The following is a 21,712-nucleotide window of genomic DNA, read 5'->3' on the forward strand; positions in this document are numbered from 1 at the left end:
GTCCCAAGTGTGTCATTTTCTCTCTCCTGGCAATCAGTGACTTTCAGAAAGAATTCCATAATCCTTTTTGTTGTTGTTGTTTTTTAATTTTCTCCATAATCCTTTTATTATTTTCATTTTTTTCGCCAAAGTTTATCCAAGTCAGTACATCCCTTTCCACCTGTATGCCATCCCAGTTCACCACAGTGAACGTCTCACAACTGAACGACCACCACACGCCATTAGTGAGGGAGTCCTCATTGCCTCATGGTCATCCTCCTCAGTGGTCAACCTCCTAGGACAGCTCACAGCACCAAATGTCCTAAATCAGGTTCCCTAAAACAGGGATTCAGAACCTCATGATTGGTTAAGGGTATGCTCTTCAGGAAAAGTGTTTGCGAGAGGGAATGAAACAGATCAAGAGGGCAAGAGTGGAGCACGGACATAGTCTCAAGGTCTAGCCTTAGCCTGATCCACAAAGAGTGGCCTGGGAAACAAACTACATTATAGGTACCCCCCTGCTTTAGGCAAGTGAATCAACCTTTTGTACTTCCGTATCAGTCAGTCACTGGCTGGAGTGGGGGCGGCAGATAAACTCCTGGATGCTGCAGCTCCCACCATCTGAGGACAAGTCTCCAGAATCTTTGGAGAAGGGAAGAGCTGTGAGCAATTAGCAGCCTCAACTCTGGGCAGCTTAGTGGATAGGTGTGCCAGTTTGGCTAGAGGAATCTGGACAGGACACCAGTGTACAACACAACAAGTTCAATTTGCTGTTTATTGTACGCTAGGCAGGCAGCAGAAGCAGGACTTCTGCAGTGCCCAAAAGCTCTTTCCCTTTCTCTAGCAAACAGACGCAAGTTAAACCTTTTTCCATGTCATCTTCTTTTGCCCACAACTCCTACCCAGACCATGACCTTCCTGCTCCTAATTACTGTTTACTTTCAAATCCAGCTGCAATGCAAATTGAAACTCAATCTACATGTCATTATCCTGTGGGGGAATTAGTATACATATTGCTTGGATCACAATTCTTTATTTTTTCTTTTTAAATATATTTTTATTGATTTCAGAGAGGAAGGGAGAGGGAGAGACAGAAACATCAATGATTAGAGAGAATCACCGATCGGCTGCCTTCTACACGCCCCACACTGGGGACCTAGCCAACAACCTGGGCATGTGCCTTTGACCAGAATCAAACCTGGGATCAGAATCAAACCTGCAGACCCACGCTCCATCCACTGAGCCAAACTGGCCAGGGCGGAACCACAATTCTATGTGCATAGATACCCTGTTGTGGGTAATAGAAAAGAAGAAGAAAAAAAGAAGTCCACTATTTGGCCTGTCTTCTTTATTCCTCTAAGGTCCTGCTCCCCTCCCCTCAATATGTGACTAACCAACACAGTTTCTACTGAATTGAAAAACTTCACTCCTCTTTATAATAGCTAATCTGATGATAACAGAATCAAAACAAAACCAAAAAAGTAGAGTGTGTTTCATGGAGAAGTTGTAGATTGAATAAGATAGGAACACATACCATTCGGCCACTGAACCCAATTTTTCCAAAATATAAATACCTTAAGTCAATTTTTTTTTCAAAGGGTCTAATACTTATGATGGGAACAAGGACTGGAGCCTTCTATTGGCCAGGACAACCATTTCTAGGGAAGGTTCGTTGCTGAGGTACCAAAATGAGTATCATGCTGAAGAGTTCTCTTTCTTTACCTGTGCTCGTCCCTGAATAGATAAGCTGTCAAGGCAGAAATTACAAACAACGCTTATTTCTACTGTATCCATGAGGCTTTCCCAGTGTCAATGATCTGACATTCAAATGAATAAGTGCTACTTGAAGGTTTTTCTTCACCCATCATATCCATGGGTGTTTTCTCTCTCTCTCTCTCTCTCTCTCTCTCTCTCTCTCTCTCTCTCTCTCTCTCTCTCTCTCTCTTTCTTTTTTACTGCCCTGGCCAGGAATCGAACCATGACCTCTTGGTTCATAGGTCAACGTTCAACCACTGAGCCACGCCAGCCGGGCACCATGGGTTCTCTTTTGTCTACATTCTCAAGCATGAAGATGCTAACAAAAGCATTTCTCCTTGGGAAAAGCAAACAAATTATCTATTTCTTGTTCTCCAGTGTTCCTAAATTCTAACTGAAGGATTTCAGTTATGTATCTGGAGGTTTTATGGTTAAGCTGAAGTTGTTACTACATTCATCATAGAAGCAGGATTTCTCTTCAGGAAAATTTCTCTAAATTGAGTAAGAGCCGTGCTACAACAGAAACATCTATACACTTACAGTATTTATGGAATCTGTCCTCTCATGACTTCTCAGATGTTTGAAGAGGCTACAACTCCAAGTGAAACTCATTCCACATTCTTTACATTGAAAGGGTTTCTCACCAGTATGCATTCTCTGATGTTGGTTAAGATGTGACTTCAGAGTGAAGCCTCTGCCACATTCATTACATTGATAGGATTTCATGTTAGAATAGGTTTTTTGACGTTGTTTTATGTGAGAACACTGGCCAACATTTTCTCTACATAGATCACATTTACAGGTTTTCTCTGCAGTATGAGTTCTGTAATGCTGAATAAGGTCAGAACTATAATTAAAGGCTTTGCTACATATATCACACTTATAAGGCTGCTCTTGTAACTCAATCTTCTTATCTTCAATCACTGTTAAATTCCAACTATATGCTTCCTCACAAACGCCATTTTTTTCTTTTTTCTTACCCATGTGGAGCACCTGATGTTCAATGAGGCTGACATACTGAAAAAAGATTTCTCCACATTCATGACACTGATGGGTTTTCTCTCTAGAATGAAGTCTTAAATGCCCAGCAAGGTGTGAACGCCTCCCAAAACCTTTCCCACACTCATTACATTTAAAGGGTCTCTCCCCACTGTGCACACTCTGATGCTGAACAAGATGGGACCTTACTCTAAACGCTTTCCCACACAAATGACAGGTATAGGGTTTTTCACCAGTGTGGACTCTCTGATGCTGAGTTAGGTGCACACGTTGATTATAGCTTTTCCCACACTCATCGCACCTAAATGGTTTCTCTCCAGTGTGTATTCGCTGATGTTGAATAAGATGGGCACTCTGAATAAAGCTTTTTCCACATTCATTACATTTATGTGGTCTCTCTCCTGTGGAGGATTTTTTGTGGACATATGTGACTTGATTGAAATTTATCCTCTTTGAAGAGGGTTGTCCTACTATCTCTTTCATGGGAATTCCCTGCTTTCTATCCAACTTGCCTTCTCCAAAACCTTGAACTTGAGAAACATTTTTTTGGATTCTTCCAGATAGTTCCATGTCTGCTTCTGAAAATTCTGAAATTTTCTTCTTAACATTTAATTTTGTATTCTTACTTCTTTTGTCATTGCCTGAAAAAATAAAGAGGAAATGCAAATGTCATCAGTTCTTTTATAGAAGGAACTTTCAAAACAAAAAGAAAATAATCAAATGAAAATATGATGTAATAGGAGTGAAAAAGGGTATACATATATGTACTTGATGCAATTTAGCTCTGGCCAGTGTGGCTCAGTTGGTTAGAGCCTCATCCCATGAATTGAAGGGTCACGGTTTGATTCTGGTCAGAGCACATACCCAGGCTGCAAGTTTGAACCAAATGATCTTTCTTTCTTTCTTTCTTTCTTTCTTTCTTTCTTTCTTTCTTTCTTTCTTTCTTTCTTTCTTTCTTTCTGTCTCTCTCTTTCTCTCAAATCAAAAATAAATAAATAAATTTAGTAATATGTAGCGATAGCCATAAAGATGTTTTTGGCCTTTCATCCACTAATCCCACTTCTGGGCATCTATTATGAGAAAACAATCCTAAATACTGAAAAAGGTATAAGCACAGCTATCAAGACAAAAGTGAAAATTTTAGAAGTCCAACTGGGGAACAATTGAATAAATTATGACATCTCCACACAATAGCAGATTATCAAAAATAACAAATAGGAAGGTCAAGCAACACTAGAAAATGTATATGTCTAATATTTGTGTCCTATGAGTATAACTACATAAAAATAGGCTATAAGCCAAGCCAGTGTGGCTCAGTGGTTGACTGTTGACCTATGAACCAGGAGGTCAGTTTGATTCCCAGCCAGGGCACATGCCTGGTTTGTGGGCTCAATCCCCAGTGCAGGAGGCAGCCAATCAATGATTCTCTCTCATCATTGATGTTTCTATCTCTTCCTCTCCCTTCCTCTCTGAAATCAATAAAAAATATATTTAAAAATAAAAATAGGCTTATGAAAAAGGATAGAAGGAAATCCACTATACAGTAATAATGCTATTAGTTAGGATGGTGAAATTATGTGATTTTTTTTCTCCCAATTTTTTTCCTCCAAACTTCCTATTATTTTAAAATAAAATTAAGTAAAATAACTAAATTGGAAAAAGTTGGAAAAGGGGAAGAAGCAAGCAAGAGAGTCCAATTCCTCATTTACTAGACTAGAAAGTGAATAGATACTGTCTAAAATTGATTAATAAGGCAATAGCAGGATTATTTAAAACTAGAAGCCAGGTGCACGAAATTTGTGTATGGGTACAGTCCTTAGTCCTGGCCGGCAATTGAAGCGCAAGCCTCTGATATGGAAGGGCAGGTCCCAGATGACCTCTGGACCCTGGGCAGCACCGGGATCCTTGGGCCCCTGTGTGCCCCCTCTGCCTGAGTCACAACACCCGAGTCCCCACGCGGAGATGCGGTGAGCATGGCTGGACGCCACGGGCTGGGTCGCCGCATTGGCCTCTGGGCCACCCAGCGGCACTGCACAGAAGCCGGGCGGGCAGCCCGCTCTCTCCCAGCCAGCCTCGCAGACTGGCTCCTGCACGAACCCACGGGGAGCCCAACCGGCCTCTGTGGTCCTGGCAGCTGTGGCCCGGCTCACCAGAAGAAGCTGTGCAGGTGTTGGGCGAGCTCCTCATGGGCACCCAGCACCTGAGCGCAGGGCCTTCCCCAGCATGTGAGCCCTGACATCCCGGGGAAGGGTAGCAGGGGGAGTGAGAGCGAGCTTGGCGGACACCCCGCATTCTCACCACACCTCCATCCCCGCCACTCACACCCCTAGGTATGCAGTGAGAGGTCACAGAGCATCGCCGACGCCCACCATGTTCCGTGCTGCCCATGGTGGTCGCACATGCCATAGCAAGTGGTCAAACTCCTGGTCAAATGACCGCCCAAGGGGACAATTGCATATTAGACTTTTATTATATAGGACTAGTGACCTGGTGCATAGATTTGTGCGCATTGAAAGGAAATTAATTAGAAGGTGGCTGGCAGGGCGGGACAGGAAGGACACGCCGTGGAGCCAACCTCCCGTGGTCCCTCCCCAGCCGGCCGCACCTGGGGTAGTGCCGTGGCTCAAAGGGCATCTGCAGAGTGAGCGGGATCCCTCCGGCGGTCCCTTGGCCTGGCCTGTGAGGATCCGGCCGAAACCAGCTCTCCGACATCCCCTGAGGGGTCCCAGATTGCGAGAGGGAGGTTCTCGGGTGACACACCCCAGAATTGGGCTTCCTCCTCTCTGGTTCTGGGGTGCGTCACCTGAGAACCACCACTGCCAAGTCATTGCAGCTTGACACTCCTGCATTGTGCATCTGCCCCCTGGTGGTCTGTGTGCATTATAGCTACCAGTCATATGGTCGCTTAGCCTTTTACATATACAGATATGGAATTACTGGAAGAAAATAGAGCTACAAGCAAGTACCTCTGGAGAAAGGGAAGTTGGGACAGAGGAGAGGGCATAGGGTCTTGCCTACTGATTTGACAATTAAAGTATCCTATGTAATAAAAGGCTAATATGCAACTAGACCAAATGGCGGAACAACTGAACAACCAGTTCCTATGATGTGCGCTGACCACCAGGGGGCTCGCGTGGAACATGGCGGGTGTCGGCTGCGGTGGGATGGTGGAGCAGGTAAGCAGGGGCACCAGACCAAGGTGGGGTGCAGTTGCTGTAATCGGGGCGAGCCTCTGGTGGTTACTGAAAATTCTTTGTTCCCGCATGCTATGGTCCCACCCAGTGCTTGCACCCGCTGCCAGCGCCTGGCACTGGTCCCAATCGCTTGGCATTGTCAGCGAGTGTGAACGGCAGCTGCTGGCCCCAATAGCCCCTGAGGGCTTCTCCACCTCCCCCTGCTCCTGAGAGATGATCGGGGCAGCAGATGCTGCTCACACCTGCTGCTGGCGCCCGCTCCAATCATTCCATGCCATCAGCGGTGCAAACGGGGCCGGCGCCATTAGCACGTGGGAGCAGTGGTGGTGGCAGCAGGGCTGCTGGCAGACAGGGGAGCAGGGCTGCGACGGGAGGGACCAGGAGGGGGCGTGGAGGATGGGCTGAGATCCACCCCCGTGCCCACCACAGCCTTGCGGCCCACAGTTCCTTTCAAGGTGCACGAATTCGTGCACTGGGCCCCTAGTCTATGTAATAAAAGCTCAGTGACCATTATGGCGGAACAACAAGAACGACCGGTCACTATGACACCACTGACCACCAGGAGGCAGATGCTCGACGCAGGAGCTGCCCCCTGGTGGTCAGTGTATTCCCATAGCTGGAGCACTGCTCAGCCAGAAGCCGGGCTCACGGCTGGCGAGAACAGTGGCAGTGGTGGCGGGAGCCTCACCCGCCTCTGAGACAGTGCTAAGGAGCAGTGAGCCAAGTGGTAAGGAGCAAGCAGGCGGCCGGTTAGGAGCGAGGGGTTCCAGATTGTGAGAGGACGCAGGCCAGGCTGAGAGACCACCACCCCCCCACCCCCCGCAAGAATTTTGTGCATCAGGCCTCTAGTAAATAATAGACTATAATCTTTGCTCCTTCCTACTGCTCCCTTATCCACAACTCATCTGTTCTAAGCTAATAAAAACATTTTTGCCTCCATTTATTCTCCAATATAAACTCTTCACACATACATCTTTGGGATTTCTCTCTGAAGTGACGCTTCAGGTGCTCAATCAGATGAGAGTGCCGACCAAAGTTTTTCCCACATTCGGTACATCCGTAGGGTTTCTCTCCGCTGTGCACACTGTGATGCTGGACAAGGTGGGAACTCACACGAAAGGCTTTTCCGCACACCTGACATTTATAGGGTTTCTCACCAGTGTGGACTCGCTGATGTTGAGTAAGGTGCACACGCTGATTATAGCTTTTCCCACATTCACCACACTTAAACGGCTTTTCTCCAGTGTGGATTCGCCGATGTTGAATGAAGTTTGAGGCTTGAAGGAAAAATTTACCACAATCATTACATTTGTGACCTCTCTCAGCATTTGTGTTTTGCTTACAATTAATGTCTGTGATGGCACCAAGATCTCTTTTCTGGGAAGGGTTCTGCCTTGACTTCCCCACACTGGGGTTTACCTGCCACCCTTCTACCATGCTGCGAAGGTCATTAACTTCTCCAAATTCTTGACTTTGGGCAACACTTCTCTCAGTGATTCCTGATGTCATCCAGTGCGATTTGGCTTCATCAGAAATCTGCTTTACTATGAGTTCCATATTGTCATTCTTTGACTTGCAATCTGAAATAATGGAAGGAAAATGGAAAATTTAGCTACTTCCTACAGTAGAAGAAATAAAATGACTAAGGGATATAGAATAATTATACAAATCCAACATGAGCACGTGACCATGTAAACTGGTATAACATTTTTCAAAAGGAATCTGGCATTATCTATGTATTTCATCTAAAGTCTACTAGTGTGCTTGTTATACAGTGGTTCTTCTAAAAGAATTCATTCAAGCCCAGCTGGTGTGTCAGTGGTTGAGCATCAACCTATGAACCAGAAGGTCATGGTTTGATTCCTGGTCAGAGCACATGCCCGGGTTGTGGGCTTGATCCCCAGTTGGGGCATGCAGGAGGCAACTGATCAATGATTCTCTCTCATCATTGATGTTTCTACCACTCTCTCCCTTTCTCTCTGACATAAATAAAAATATTTTTAATAATAAACAAAAGAATTAATTCAAAAGAAGCTAAAAGCTGTAAGTTCCAAAATGTTTGCCATAGTACTAAACTTTTTATAATTGCTCCAAAATTGCAGCAAAATCAAATATTAGTTTCCAAGATCATAACATAGTTAGAAATACTGGCGAAGTCTTATTTGGGATGCAAAATTCAAGAAGGGATATGACAAAGAAACAACAAAAAGGAAGAAAAACAAATAAAATTTTTAAAAAAGTAAACATAAAGAAAAACAAATATCTTTTTAAAAAAAAAGGGGGGGGGATACAACATGTAAAATGTAGATGCCAACAGGGAAAACATCATAAAATAGGTACCAGTGATTTGAGAATTGTAACAGGGTGAACAACTAGCCACTCATGAGCTAGAAAGAAAAGAATGAATGCCATTGAGATATTGTAATAATAATTACTACCATACTTATTCGGCAAAGTCTGAGATGCTTTCACAAATGAGAATTATTCAGCTAAGAATTAGTCAATCTGTCAAGGAATAGAATACAATAATTACTACAAATCTGTTAAAATCCAAACCTGTTAGTTTTAAGCTCTTTCATTTTAAAGCAGATAGTATTTGCAAATATTATTCTCTAAGCACTTCAGTCATACCCTTATTATGAAGGAAATAATTAAAATAAGCTAAGGGGGGGAAAGGTTGATTTAATCTTTCACAGAAAAAAAAAAGCCACATTATAGTATTTAAAACACACATGCTTTCATAAGATGCACTAGAAATATTCTTTGCAAGATAACAAAATTAATATGTCCTAATCCATGCAGACAAAATAAGTCTTACCCATGGAGGTAATACTCTCATAATTCTCCTTCCTGTCATCCCTATAGAGAGACTTCTGGGACTGGTCCAAATGTTCCCATTCCTCCAGGATAAAGGAAACAGCCACATCAGCCACATCTTCAATTTTCACCAACTTCTGAAACACGAGATCTTCACTAAATTCCCATTCCCTATGTTCCAATTTGGATGAGGGAAAGAACTGCAAGTATTAAGGAAAGAAATAGGAGGCGGGACTATGCTTCAAAGTGGATGGGGAGTATTGGGTAGAATGGAAAAAGGATTGAAGTATAAACCCAAGGTGGGCCTGGTCTCTAAAGAGACAGAACTCCTGATAAAGATTCAGGATTAAGGCAGCTACGTCTCCAAGAACAGACATGGAAATAGACATGCAGGCATAGGGACGCCAGCTCACCTGGGACCCAGCTGAGAGAAGTGAGGCTGTCAGCTCCTGGCTGTCCTCCAAGGGAAGGGAAGAAACTTGGAGAGCAGGAAGGGATGAGGGGGGAGAAAGAGAGGTGTTAGTGAGAATATCTTTGCCCAGCTCTGACTGCCACCACATTCCACTTTTGGTCAAGAATCTACAGTGGTGCCTTGCCACATCAAGACCAAATTCTTCTGCGTGGCTCTTAAGATCTTCGACATTTCCGGCCTCTCCCACGCCTACCCTATATTCACCCTTCCACCCGAAAACACTAGACTCCCTGCTTTGGTCAGGCTACTCTTTGCTGCTGACTTCAGATTGTACCATTCTGCTCTGCCAAGACTGAACCTCATCATTTCAAAGGATAACCAACGTCTCACAGCTTCAGATCTCAAGCACTTCCTAGAGCCCAGGGCTTCTCACGCTTTAATGAGCAAGCAAATCACCTGGGGTCTAAGCGCAGAGCAGATTCTGGCTTAGGTTTGGGCTCCACATTTTGCATTTCTAACACGCTTCCAAGTGATGATGTTGCTGCTGCTCCCTGAACTACACTTTATGATTAGCAAGGCATTAGTCCACATGCTCTCCCTTCGAGGAATTACTATGGTTGGTTTATAATCAATCGTTAGTATATATTATTAAACCTACTCTGTCTGTTATAATAGGCAGATAAAACAGTCCTTGCCTTCCAAAACTTCAGTAACAGGGAGTGTAGACATGTAAGCCTTACTTCCAGAATAGGGTCAATTACCAATTCTATACTTGAAGTTCACCATTAGGAATGCCGAGTCGAGTGGAAGGCGAAAGCTTCAGGAAAGCCTGTCCACAGGATGTAGGGGTGGAGTGGGGTGAGGGTCAGGGTGCTTTGCAGGTGGAGTGAATAACATGTGCAATGCCTGGAGGGTCTGATATCCAGATGCTGGTGACAATTTGACCCTCTGCTGTCACCTCTGCTTATTTTTTTTAAAATATATTTTATTGATTTTTTACAGAGAGGAAGGGAGAGGGATAGAGAGTTAGAAACATCGATGAGAGAGAAACATCAATCAGCTGCCTCCTGCACGCCCCCTACTGGGAATGTGCCCGCAACCAAGGTACATGCCCTTGACTGGAATCGAACCCGGGACCTTTGAGTCCGCAGGCCGACGCTCTATCCACTGAGCCAAACCAGTTAGGGCGCCTCTACTTATTTTTGTCAAGATTCATGGTGCATCCAGATCTCAATCTATGTGAGCCCCACCTTAAACAAATAACCTGACAGTTTAGACCTTGCTATGGTTTCCTCAGTCCTGGAGATGTCTGTGTATATGTAGCTTGCTTGTCTCTGAGGACTATAAAGTAATGAGCAATGACACAAAAAGGAGGTAATGATTATTGATGAAAGACAAAAACAGAGTCTGAAACCAGGAGTGTGGCTAAAGAGTCAAAAGAGGAGACTTGAAATAAAGGGATGAATATAGTCTATACTTGAACAGTAATTGTGAGTACAGACTACATTCCAATTATAACTGGAATTATTATAGTAATTCCATTCTAAATAATTCCACTTATTTTTTGAAGTTCCTGCAAAACCCATTGCTTCTTTAACTTTTAAGTAAATCATTTTGCCTCTCTCAAGCCCAAATTAGTCCCAGCCTTCAGTGCTATCAAAGGCATAAGGAATGCAGCCTCCCCCAGTGTATAAAAAAAATTAAAAACACAGTAATTTTGTTGGAATAAAGAAAGGGCTAGGGTCTGGCTAACAGGGCAGAGAAGAGAAGCAGCACCTAGGAACAGAAGAAAAGAGTAGCATGATGTGATGACACTCTGCAAGTAGTGGGAAGATGACATGATTTAAGGAGGAAAGGATTCTGTCCTTGGGAGGGCCTGGTGGTTAAAGCAAAGGCAGGATAGCTCAGAATGGGGTAAAAGTGTAGAATTAGAGGGTTAAAATATGAGCTCTGTCACTTAATAGCTTTGTGACCTTGAACAAATTACTTAACTTTTTTAGGCCTTAGCTTCTTAATGTCTAACACGAGGATAACAGCAGTACCTACTCATTCCACTGAGTACTAGGCCTATTACACAATTTTGGGTTTCCATGTTGAACAGTTTTAACTATTTTTAAAGACTGTAATTATATGACTTTTATTCCTTTAGAGATCTTCTGAAGAACAGAAAGAAAATTCATTTTATGTTTTAAAAAATATAATAAAACTCATTCTATCTTGTAATTTCTATAATGGATCCACTGGACCCTTTTATAAATTTAGAAAACATTTTGGGATCTGACTAATCTTAGTTTTCCTTTATCATGAAACATTTTTCTATTTCATCATCCAGGAATGATTTCATTCTTACTAATCACTATTCATTAATTACTTCCAATGAGAGCATAGAAGACTAAAATAATAAGAAATGAGAGAATAAAGAAAATATTTAGGATCACGCAACAGTGAAAAACATCATCATTATTCACTATTTCCAAAGTATTAAATACATTACATAGAGTTTTGCAACATCTTCCAGAAGGTATAAGACTGTTGACATCTACTTCTAACTTTCATTGAGCATAGTTGAGAATTTGGAAGTTTTTATTTTCTACCCATACTGGCAAGGAGAAAAAGACATTTCACAATTATTAGATGAATGAGATGATGAATTGTGACAGAGAACAGCGTGCTCTCTAATGATAATGATAAAACTGAAAATATAAGGGAAATCTTAGAATGAGTCTACAAATGATATCCTAGATGAACTTTCTCAAACTCAAGAATCAATAATAAACAATACATTTTTAATTTCATAAAAAGAATATGACCCATCTTATCCAGTGAGTCATTCAACAGAAAGGATTTCATCATGCAATATTTTACAACAAAATTCTGGACTATCCCATTTTGTTAAAAAGACAGTTTTTGATTTTGCTAAACAGACAGTACTGTGTGACAGTACTCTTTTGTTTTTTTATGATGTTTTAATTATCAAAATGCACTTGATACAAAGAAGTGTAGTTCTTATTAAATCTTCTTTAAAAATTATTATCATCGCTCAGTCGATGTGGCTCAGTGTTTGAGTGATGACCTATGAACCAGGAAGCCATGATTTTATTTCTAGTCAGGGCACTTGTCTGGGTTGTTGGCTTGATCTCCAATGGGGGGCATGTAAGAGATTGATGATTCTCTCTCATCATTGATGTTTCTATCTTGCTCTCCCTCTCCCTTCCTCTCTGAAATCAATAAAAAAATATTTTTTAAATTATTTTTATCCTTTGATTCTTCTATTATTATGCATAAAATTACTTAAATATAAAAAAGATAAAGGACCCATTGGCCCCAGATGGTAAGTGAAGATTATTTTTCCTGGTACATTGAAGGTTAAATGAATTCCTACAAGAAAGCTTAGAACAGGTCCTGACACATAGTAAACTATGTGTCATAATAGCTGCTGCTGCTGTGCTTTTATTATTATTATTATTACCACAGTGAAAGGAAAGCTGGAAATGATTAGAGACATAGGACATGTCAAGTGAAAGGCCTGACCACTAAGGGGAACCTAGAAGAAAGCCTGGGGCCAAATAGGAAATACAAGTTCACAATTTCCAATCCATAATTCTGAAATCCCAAAGCTCTACATACCAAAGGTGGTCTTCTTTTTCATGAAGTTAGGCATTGAACTAATTTGACAACAAAACCTAACCAGAACATATGCAAAGCTAATCAAAGCTTTTATTTAATCCACTGTTGTATATATACATACATTTCACTGCTGAAATATGAATGTGTGTGATTATGGGGTACCATGTCAAATCCTGTTGGTAGTGTAATATGTGGTATGTAAATCACATTATCTTACTAAATCTGAAAAATTCTGAATTCTAAAATATATTTGATGGCAAGAGTTTCTGGTTAGAGATTACGACTTGTGGACATATATCATCATAAATAAGATAAGCTGTTCACTTTTCTTCATTGATATATGTAATACAGGTTAATAAGGGAAGGAAAGAGAAAACAAATGCTCTAAAGGTCATGGTGAAGCACTGCTTGAAATAAGAATGAAAGCAAAATTCAAAATAAAGAATTTAAAAAAATGAAAGCAATTAGGAATTAGAAACTTTTTTTTTTTACTTAAGCATTAAGATAACAAAATCTATGAAGACTTGTAAATCTCTTAACAGTACCTATAAAGTTCTCTCTTAAGATAACAAAATCTATGAAGTAGACTTGTAAATCTCTTAACAGTACCTATAAAGTTCTCATCATCTGCATTATAGCTTTTGAATACAACTGTGGTACAGTTCCTAGCCATCCTATAAGCTGACCTGTCTTTTTTTAAAATATATTTTTATTGATTTCTGAGAGGAAGGCAGATGAAGAGATAGAAACAGCAATGATGAGAGAGAATCATCAATCGGCTGTCTCCTGCAGCCCCACATTGGGGATCAAGCCCACGACCTGGCATGTGCCCCAACCGGGAATCAATCCATGACCTCCTGGTTCATTAGTCAATGCTCAACTACTGAGCCATGCCAGCTGGGCAACCTGACCTCTCTTAATACCAGGGACTCAATTCCAGGTCCCCATACCATGCCAACCTCCAAATCCTACTGATTGCAGAAGCTCCCTAGGTCTCTCTCTTATAGACACTGCATACCCACATGGCCAGGGCGCCCACTCTCTGGCCACATCTGTTCCACCAAATCATATAGATCCTCACCATTTTCCTCCAGATGAGGCTTCTGTGGCTCTTGTTCAGGCTGGGGGTCCAGAGAAAGAAGCTGGTGATGGAGGGACTCCTGCATAGCTCCTGATGGCACCATCTTCTGAGAAAGGACTTCTGGACATGCCACAATCTAACAACCACAACCACACCAATCAGTACCTTAATGAGAAGGCTATTAAAGAATCCAGTAAATTCACATTATTCTTTCATTTGTTCATATACTAAATATTTAATGTGCAAGGTCTATAATGAGTCAGGCACTGATTATACATGGTTTATACCTAGTTGAAGAAGACCTCCAATAAACACTTCAACACATAAATAAATATTAGTACATAATTACAGACTGTTATATGTTAGAAAGGAGGAGGAAGTACCATGAGACAGATCAGATGAGATCTACTTTATTTTTTAAGATATGTTTTTATTGATTTGAGAGAGGAAGGGAGAGGGAGAAGAGATAGAAACATTGATGAATTGGCTGCCTCCTGCACGACCCCTAATGGGGATTGAGCCCACAACCAGGGCATGTGCCCTGACAGAGAATCAAACCGGTGACCTCTTGGTTCAGGGGCTGACACTCAACCAGTGAGCCACACCAGCTGGGCATGAGATTGACTTCAGATAGGGTAGCTATCAAAGGCTTTTCTGAGGAAGTGTCACTTAAGTAAACACTTAAAGGATGAAAGAAGCCAGCCAGGAGAAAGGTAAGAAGTGTTGCAAGCAGGGAGAACAATATAAACAAAGACTCTCAGGCAGAAAGAGGGTATCTTAGGAAGGCCAATGTGGGTCAAGTTTAGTAAAGAGGGAAAGAGGCGAGAAAGGAGTTTGGAAAGGTCAATTATAGGACTCAGGAAGTGACACGTGGTTCTCCCGCAGACCAACACCCAGACTTAAGCTAGTTCATGTCCAGTGTGCAACAGACCTCAATCTTTCTGTTCTTGGCTCTTGCTCAACCTCAGGGTACACACAATTACTCTGCCACAACCAGTTTCCAGAATCTGTCTCAGCAGCAACTTAGCAGGTAATAAGATCCTGCATTGAGATAGAATCACCATCCCCTTTCTCCCTCCCTTATGGTTTCAAAACACTTTTGATTTTAACCCTACTAGTACTGGCAAAATGTGGCACAAGAGTTACATTAAGAGGCAGTTGCAAAACAGCTGTGGCAAATATTCTGTGTGAAAGTTTGTGTCCTGGTTGACCCACTCAGAACAGAGTTAAGATGATGCCAAGTATGCCAAAGGGCACCATGGGCGGCAAAGAACCAAAACAGCCCTTGATGTCCGGAAACTCGGGCATAGAAACTGAAAAGGAGAAGGATAAAGCCTGGGGAAAGGTCTGCAGAGACAAGAACTGCCTGGAGATAAAGTTGAGGAAACATGTCAGGGATACAGGAGACAGACAGAGAGAAAGGCAAACAAAGTATGCTGTGGATGCCTGTGGGAAATACCCTATCTGGGCCTCAATTTCTGACTACCACTAAAGAATTATTTTTCTCTGTATCCCTTCAAAGGTGGGCTGCATATCACACCGAAAGAGGCAAATGTGCAATATATGCTGTAAATCCTGTATTTAAAAATGCTTTTTGTTTTAAATTACACTTTTGAATATTTATTACTAAAAAGATAGGACATAGTTTGTCCATTTATGTCCTAAATTAGTTTTTTTTAAATATATTTTTATTGATTTCAGAGAGGAAGAGAGAGATAGAAACATCAATGATGAGAGAGAGTCAGACAGGCTACCTCCTGCAGGCCCCACACTGGGGATCGTGCCCACAACCCTGGCATGTGCCCTGACCAGGGATCAACCACTGAGGCACACCAGCTGGGCCCAAATTAGGCTTTAAAAAGAATGAACTAGATGTCAACAGGAACCTTTATGCCCTGAAAGAAGCAATAGAAAGGTTCAAACATTCCCATCTGTACAACAATCATTCAGGAGAGCTACAGGGTCTGGCTTCAGGTCAACAGTGGCTCTCTCTGCGGCCCACTTGCCTCGTGGGGTGAGCTAAGCCAGCTGAAGGGCCTGAGGATATTCTGGGATGTTGAAGTACCCCTTACCCAGAGGTAAAGAATAATGAGTTGAGCCCGACTGGTTTGGCTCAGTGGAGAGAGCGCCGGCCTGCGGACTCAAGGGTCCCAGGTTCCATCCTGGTCAAGGGCATGTACCTTGGTTGCGGGTGCATCCCCAGCGGGGGTTGTGCAGGAGGCAGCTGATCAGTGTTTTTCTCTCATCTATGTTTCTAACTCCCTATCCCTCTCCCTTCCTCACTGTAAAAAATCAATAAATATATTTTTTTAAAAAAAGAATAATGAGTTGGTACCTTACAATGAAGTGCCATTTCTCTGGAAAATGAGGGAAATTCTCTAACTAGTTTCAACCTCTGGTAGACCTATAATCTTTTGTTTCTTTGCTATAAAAAGAGAATTAAAGTTTAAGAGAGTATGAGTCTAGCAACCAGAGGAAGGTAGAAGGTCAGATTATAAATGAGTTAGAAAGTACAAGATGTTAACAACATAAAGATATTGATTCTCCCTAGATTAATATATTATTTCATGCAATCCCAACAAAAATACCTACAGGAATTGGGGGAGGGGTACTAAAAACTAAATAAATAATTCTAAAGATCATAAGCAAAATGAGAAAATATTAAAGCATAATTTGGAAGAAGGAAGGGTAGCCCTATCATATACCAAAGCATTTCATGGAGCTCAAATAATTAAAATACTAACACATGAACACACAGTGACATCAGTAAAATAAAATAAAGAGACCACAAAAGGACCCAAATACATGCAGAAATTTGGTATGTAATATAGAGGCATTTTAATCAGAAAGAGAGAAGGTGGATTACAAGTTGCTGGGGCAACCTGGTAGATATCTGGGGGAAAATAAAGTTGTAACCATACCAAACACCCTAAACCAAAATGAATTCCAGATGTAAAAGTGTAAAAAATTTAAAAGTCTAAAGAAAAATTTAAGACAAAACTATGAGAAAAATTTCTTATAATATTGTAGTTGAGAAGGCCTTTCTAAGTATAGCACAAAACCCTAAACAACGTAAAAGATCTAAGCTGACTGCATAAAAATTAAAACACCCTGCAAAGCAAAAATCTCCATAAGCAAAGACAAACAACAATGTGGAAAAGTAACACTTGCAATTCAATGACAGTTACAGTCCTTACTTTTCCTAATAGGTAAATAATACAAACAGATAATTTACAATAAAAGGGCATATGCATAGCCCTTAAAATATGCACTGTGGTCAAACTAACCCACTAGAGAAATGCATTAAAATTGCACAGAACTGGAATATGTATCTTTCATATTGGCAAAAATCAAAAAAGTTGGATAACATTGGGTTATCAGACTGCAGGAAAAAAATTTCTCTCATACATTGCTGTTGGGAATATAAATTAGTATAATCTCTATGTAGGGCAATCTATCAATAGCTGTCAAAATTACAAATGCATATGGCTTCTGAGCCAACAAATGGACTTAGCATTCATTCTATAATTAATGATGTATGTAAAGATATTCATGCAGCAAAGTTGTTTGTAGTAAAAATTCAGAAACAATCTAAAGGAACAACTTAAATGGCCCTCAATAGTCCAATTATGGTATATCCATACAATGGAATATAACACAGTTTCAGAGTGAGGTCGCTCTATTGCACTGACATGAAACAAACCAAGCTATAAGAAAAAGGCAAGAGGCAGAAATACACAGTGATTTTAAAACATCTGAGTTTTAAGTATGTCATATATATGTATGTTCATATATTTAGAATATAGCATACCTCCGTAAGGATATGCATGTACCATATAAATGGTTGCCTCTGGTGAGGAGAATTAGGCATCTGAGGAACTAGGGGTGGGATGGACACTTCCTTTTATTGCAACCTTAAGTACCTTTTGAATTTTGTATCATGTCACTCAAAAAATATAGTAATTTTAAAACTAAATTAAATCGCAGATTGTCTTCCCCAGGTTAGCACACTGGATACTGCTTCTCTTTGCTGGAGTGGCAGGAAATCTCCACAGTGTACCTAATCCCAGGAGAACAAAAGAATATAAATGAAGCACCAGAGTGCTAAGGATCTCACCCCTGCTCAGCAGCTCAACTCTCTTCCTGCCCTTCCTCATTGCTCTAATGCAGCCGTGGGCAAACTACGGCCAGCGGGCCGGATTCGGCCCGTTTGAAATGAATAAAACTAAAAAAAAAAAGACCGTGCCCTTTTATGTAATGATGTTTACTTTGAATTTATATTAGTTCACACAAACACTCCATCCATGCTTTTGTTCCGGCCCTCCGGTCCAGTTTAAGAACCCATTGTGGCCCTCGAGTCAAAAAGTTTGCCCACCCCTGTCTAATGTCTCCTCTTCCACTCACCTGTTGTCTGCGTTCCTCTAGTTCCCTCTGTATATTTTCTACTACAGCCACAGCCTCTTCTCCATTTTCCGGGTGATGTTCTCTCACCCAGGTCTGGAACTCTTCAGGAAGGATGGTCAGGAATTGCTCCAGCACCAGCAGCTCCAGGATCTGCTCCTTGGTGTGCAGCTCAGGCCTCAGCCACTCACAGCAGAGCACCCGGAGCTGGCTGAGTGCCTCCCGGGGGCCTGATGCCTCATGGTACTGGAAGTGCTTGAAGCGCTGGTAAAAAGTCTCAAACACTGGCGGACCGTACTCCTGCATCCAGGTGCAGTCTTCTTCTTCCACCTTCACTATTAGAAGGTCTTCTTGCTCTTGTGAAGTCTCAGCTGGAGGGTCCAAGTCTATGACTTCCCCAGATTCTGTCATTATCATTCAAACTCAGAAGGATGTCTCTCCCCTTTAGCTGTTTTACACTGATCAAATGTTTTCCTCTTTAGGATCTTCTGGAGGACACGTTCATTATTATGCAACCTACTGATATATTGGAAATTATTATTAGCAAAGAGGTGACATAGAGGTCATGTATACTAAAGATGACCACTCAACAGAGTAATTCATTTAAAATATGGACAATTCAGCTTAACGTATTTCCAACATTTAAAAAAATGTAAATGAGAGCCATAAAAAATCTGACATCAGGCCCAACCAACATAATTTTACTGGTGAAGAATATTAATAGGACAAGACTTACTAACTAGTCCAGTCGCAGTTGCTCCTTCTCTCTACCTTTAAGTCAAACTTAAGTCAGAACAGGGGTCAAAAACATTACAATGATCAAAACTGGTCCTGCCTTTCAAGCCAGAAGGGCCTGACAGACCAACGGCAGACTTCATTGGTCCCGAAGAGAAACAGGATAATAAGGGCAGATTTGGACCTGGATTTCTCGGAATCGACCCTGACCCCGTACACACGGGAGAACGGCCCGGTCAAGGTTAGGGATAGGGCCCCCGTCTGGATACAATGCCCATGCCCTTTCCTCAAGACTCCAGCCTCGGGGAGCTCTCCTGGACGACCGAGCTCCCGCAATCAAGGCTGGAGAGATGGGTGTCTTTTCACAAACGGAGAGAAAACCGAAGGCGACACTTCGCACCACTTCCTCGCCGGAAGTAAGCAAGTCCAAGCTTTCTCTGTCCAACGGGCTTGAGCCATAAATCCAACCCCCGAGAGCACTTCCGAGTCCGCTCTAGGAAACCCGGAGGTCCTCGCCTCGCAGCGGGTGGAAAGTGCCCGCCGCACGCCCCACCCCAGAGGGGCTGTGGGCCAATCGGTGGGGAAGTGGGGCGGGGGCCCAGGAGCCAGTCACGCCCACGGAACCTCAGGAGCCGTGAAGAAAACAGCCACACTCTTTTCCCATCCAACCCCAAAGCAATTTATTTTTAAAAAATATTTTTATTGATTTCAGAGAAGAAGGGAGAGGGAGAGAGAGAGGGAGACATCAATGATGAGAGAGTATCACTCATCGGCTGCCTCCTGCACACCCCAACTGGGGATCGAGTCCGCAACCCGAGCATGTGCCCCCGACTGGAATCGAACCGGGACCTTCCAATCTGCAGTCCAAAGCTCTATCCACTGAGCCAAACCAGCCAGGGGAACCCCAAAGCAATTTAAACAGCTCGGGCTCCTCCTCTTTCCTTGGAATGCAGGCAGGGGGCGGGGTCGTAGGTGTCGGGAGCTGTTGCTACGGCGACAGTTGCTAGCATCCGATTTGCCGTGGAACCTGCGCTCCCCAACTCTTAACGCCCCGCGCCCCAATTCGGAGTAGGGTCCGTACCTTTCTGCAAGCCCACAACTGTCACTTCTCTTTAATTTTGAGCCCTTCGGTTTCTTCACATGAATCTCACCACTCCCCGCACCCCGTTTCAAGACACACCCACCTCTTTACCATCTCAGCTCTCTCTGGGCTAAAATCTCCAACGTTAAACTCGCGAGTCCCGGGAGCCGGTGGCTACCAGGACTACATCTCCCAGGAAGCGCCGCGTGGAACGTGCCGCGGCTCTCTTTTCAGCCTCGGTTTCGCGGGCCTATCAGAGTGCGGGAGAGCAGGGACGCATTTGCTCCAACGCCCTGGGCTGGAAGGCGGCGCTTGGCGAAGTCCGTTGCCTTCTATCGTGGAGAGAGTGGATGCCGAAACCACGCATCGTTGCAAAGTAGGGAAATCGTCTATGCTGGGCTTCTTCAACCAAGGGGATCCCATCCTTAATAATTTCTCATTTTTGTATACGTTTACAAAGCTGTTTGACAGGCAAGACAAGAGGCTTATCACCACTCTTACATATCGCCAAAATGAGGCGCACCTACACCACTCATCAGAAAGCACACATCCTTGGATCTACTGAAGAGTTATTTTTTAGTGTATGGGATGAATTTTTCATCCCATCAGGGATGAAAACCAATCAGGGATGAGGTTTGGAGACTGACTTGCTAGCGCTGTGGTCTATCTTATGGGAATGAAAGAAATTCAGAAAAATCCGATACTATCTCGAGAGAGTCCTTTAGTAGGAGAGGCTCAAATTGACGAGGGGTTGGGGGGAGGCTGTATTTTTTTATAAATATATTTTTATTGATTTCAGAGAGGAAGGGAGAGGTAGAGAGAGAGAGAGAGAAACATTAATGATGCACGCCCCACACTGGGGATCTAGCCCGAAACGCCGGCATGTGCCCCAAACAGGAATCCAACCGCAACCTCTGGTTCATGGGTCGATGCTCAACCACTGAGCCATGCCAGCCTGACAGAACATGAATTTCATAAAGATTTTTTTATGAATTATTGGTTAAATAGTAGTTGCCCATGTTTTCTTTTGTTCCCCAAAATTTCTATATTAATCTAGTGAACAAATATTTATTAAACATTTATTTTGTTGCCAGTCACTGTGCTAGACACAGGGAACATTGCAGTCATGCTCCTCCTTCATGGGAAGGACAGACAGTAAACAAGAATTAACAACACTGCCCTGGCCGGTATAGCTCAGTTTGTTGTAGCATCATTCCATGCACCCCAAGGTTACAGGTTCATTGCCCAGTCAAGGCAACTGTAGGTTGTGGGTTTGATCCCAGGTTGGGGTGCATATGGAAGTTAACCAATAGATGTTTCTCTCTCTTCCTCTCTAAAAAAACAAAAATCAATAAAAACATATCTTTAGGTGAGGATTTTTTTTAAAAAAAGGATCAGTTACAATGTGGTCAGTGCTATGAAAATTCAAAACGTGATGTGCTGGGTGAGGTGGGTAGGAATGGATGATCAGGGAAGTCCTCTCTAAGCAGGTGATATCTGAACTGAGATGTGAAGCACGAACATAAGTCAGACTTTTCTTTTTTTGCATTTTACAGATTTTCATTTCTAATAAAATAAAGATTAAATAAATATTAATCTTGAATATCACACATAACAAAAAGCTCTTTGGG

The 21,712-nt window shown here is 42.5% G+C and overlaps 1 protein-coding gene across 9 annotated transcripts; it reads right to left on the minus strand.

Moving 5' to 3' along the window:
• Positions 1-3: 3 nt before the first annotated feature.
• On the minus strand, positions 4-20,208 carry ZKSCAN5 (zinc finger with KRAB and SCAN domains 5). 9 transcript variants are annotated; one of them, XR_009452391.1, is made up of 7 exons: positions 18,269-19,500; positions 13,865-14,000; positions 9,158-9,222; positions 8,746-8,881; positions 6,899-7,507; positions 1,936-3,374; positions 4-1,880 (listed from the first exon to the last, which is right to left on the minus strand). XR_009452391.1 is itself a non-coding variant. In XM_059691717.1 (7 exons), exons 2-7 carry the CDS (start codon positions 18,680-18,682, stop codon positions 2,263-2,265), a joined length of 2,472 nt encoding a protein of 823 aa, XP_059547700.1. In that variant the 5' UTR covers positions 18,683-18,784; positions 20,082-20,208; the 3' UTR covers positions 4-2,262. The 9 variants fall into 9 exon arrangements, 8 of the variants coding, with proteins under 8 accessions (XP_059547700.1, XP_059547699.1, XP_059547698.1 ...); XM_059691717.1 differs by adding an exon at positions 20,082-20,208 and having other exon boundaries at positions 4-3,374; positions 18,269-18,784; XM_059691716.1 differs by having other exon boundaries at positions 4-3,374; positions 18,269-18,781; positions 19,002-19,500.
• Positions 20,209-21,712: the final 1,504 nt, after the last annotated feature.

The sequence above is a fragment of the Myotis daubentonii genome, chromosome 4, assembly GCF_963259705.1.
Source record: "Myotis daubentonii chromosome 4, mMyoDau2.1, whole genome shotgun sequence".
NCBI lineage: Eukaryota > Metazoa > Chordata > Mammalia > Chiroptera > Vespertilionidae > Myotis > Myotis daubentonii.

Coding starts and splice junctions, on each gene's coding strand:
- ZKSCAN5 (XM_059691717.1), bottom strand. CDS start 18,682: ATGATAATGACAGAATCTGGGGAAGTCATAGACTTGGACCCTCCAGCT. Junction 8,882..9,157: donor TTCTCTCAGCTGGGTCCCAG/GTGAGCTGGCGT, acceptor CTCGTGTTTCAG/AAGTTGGTGAAAATTGAAGA. Junction 7,508..8,745: donor TGAGAGTATTACCTCCATGG/GTAAGACTTATT, acceptor CCATTATTTCAG/ATTGCAAGTCAAAGAATGAC.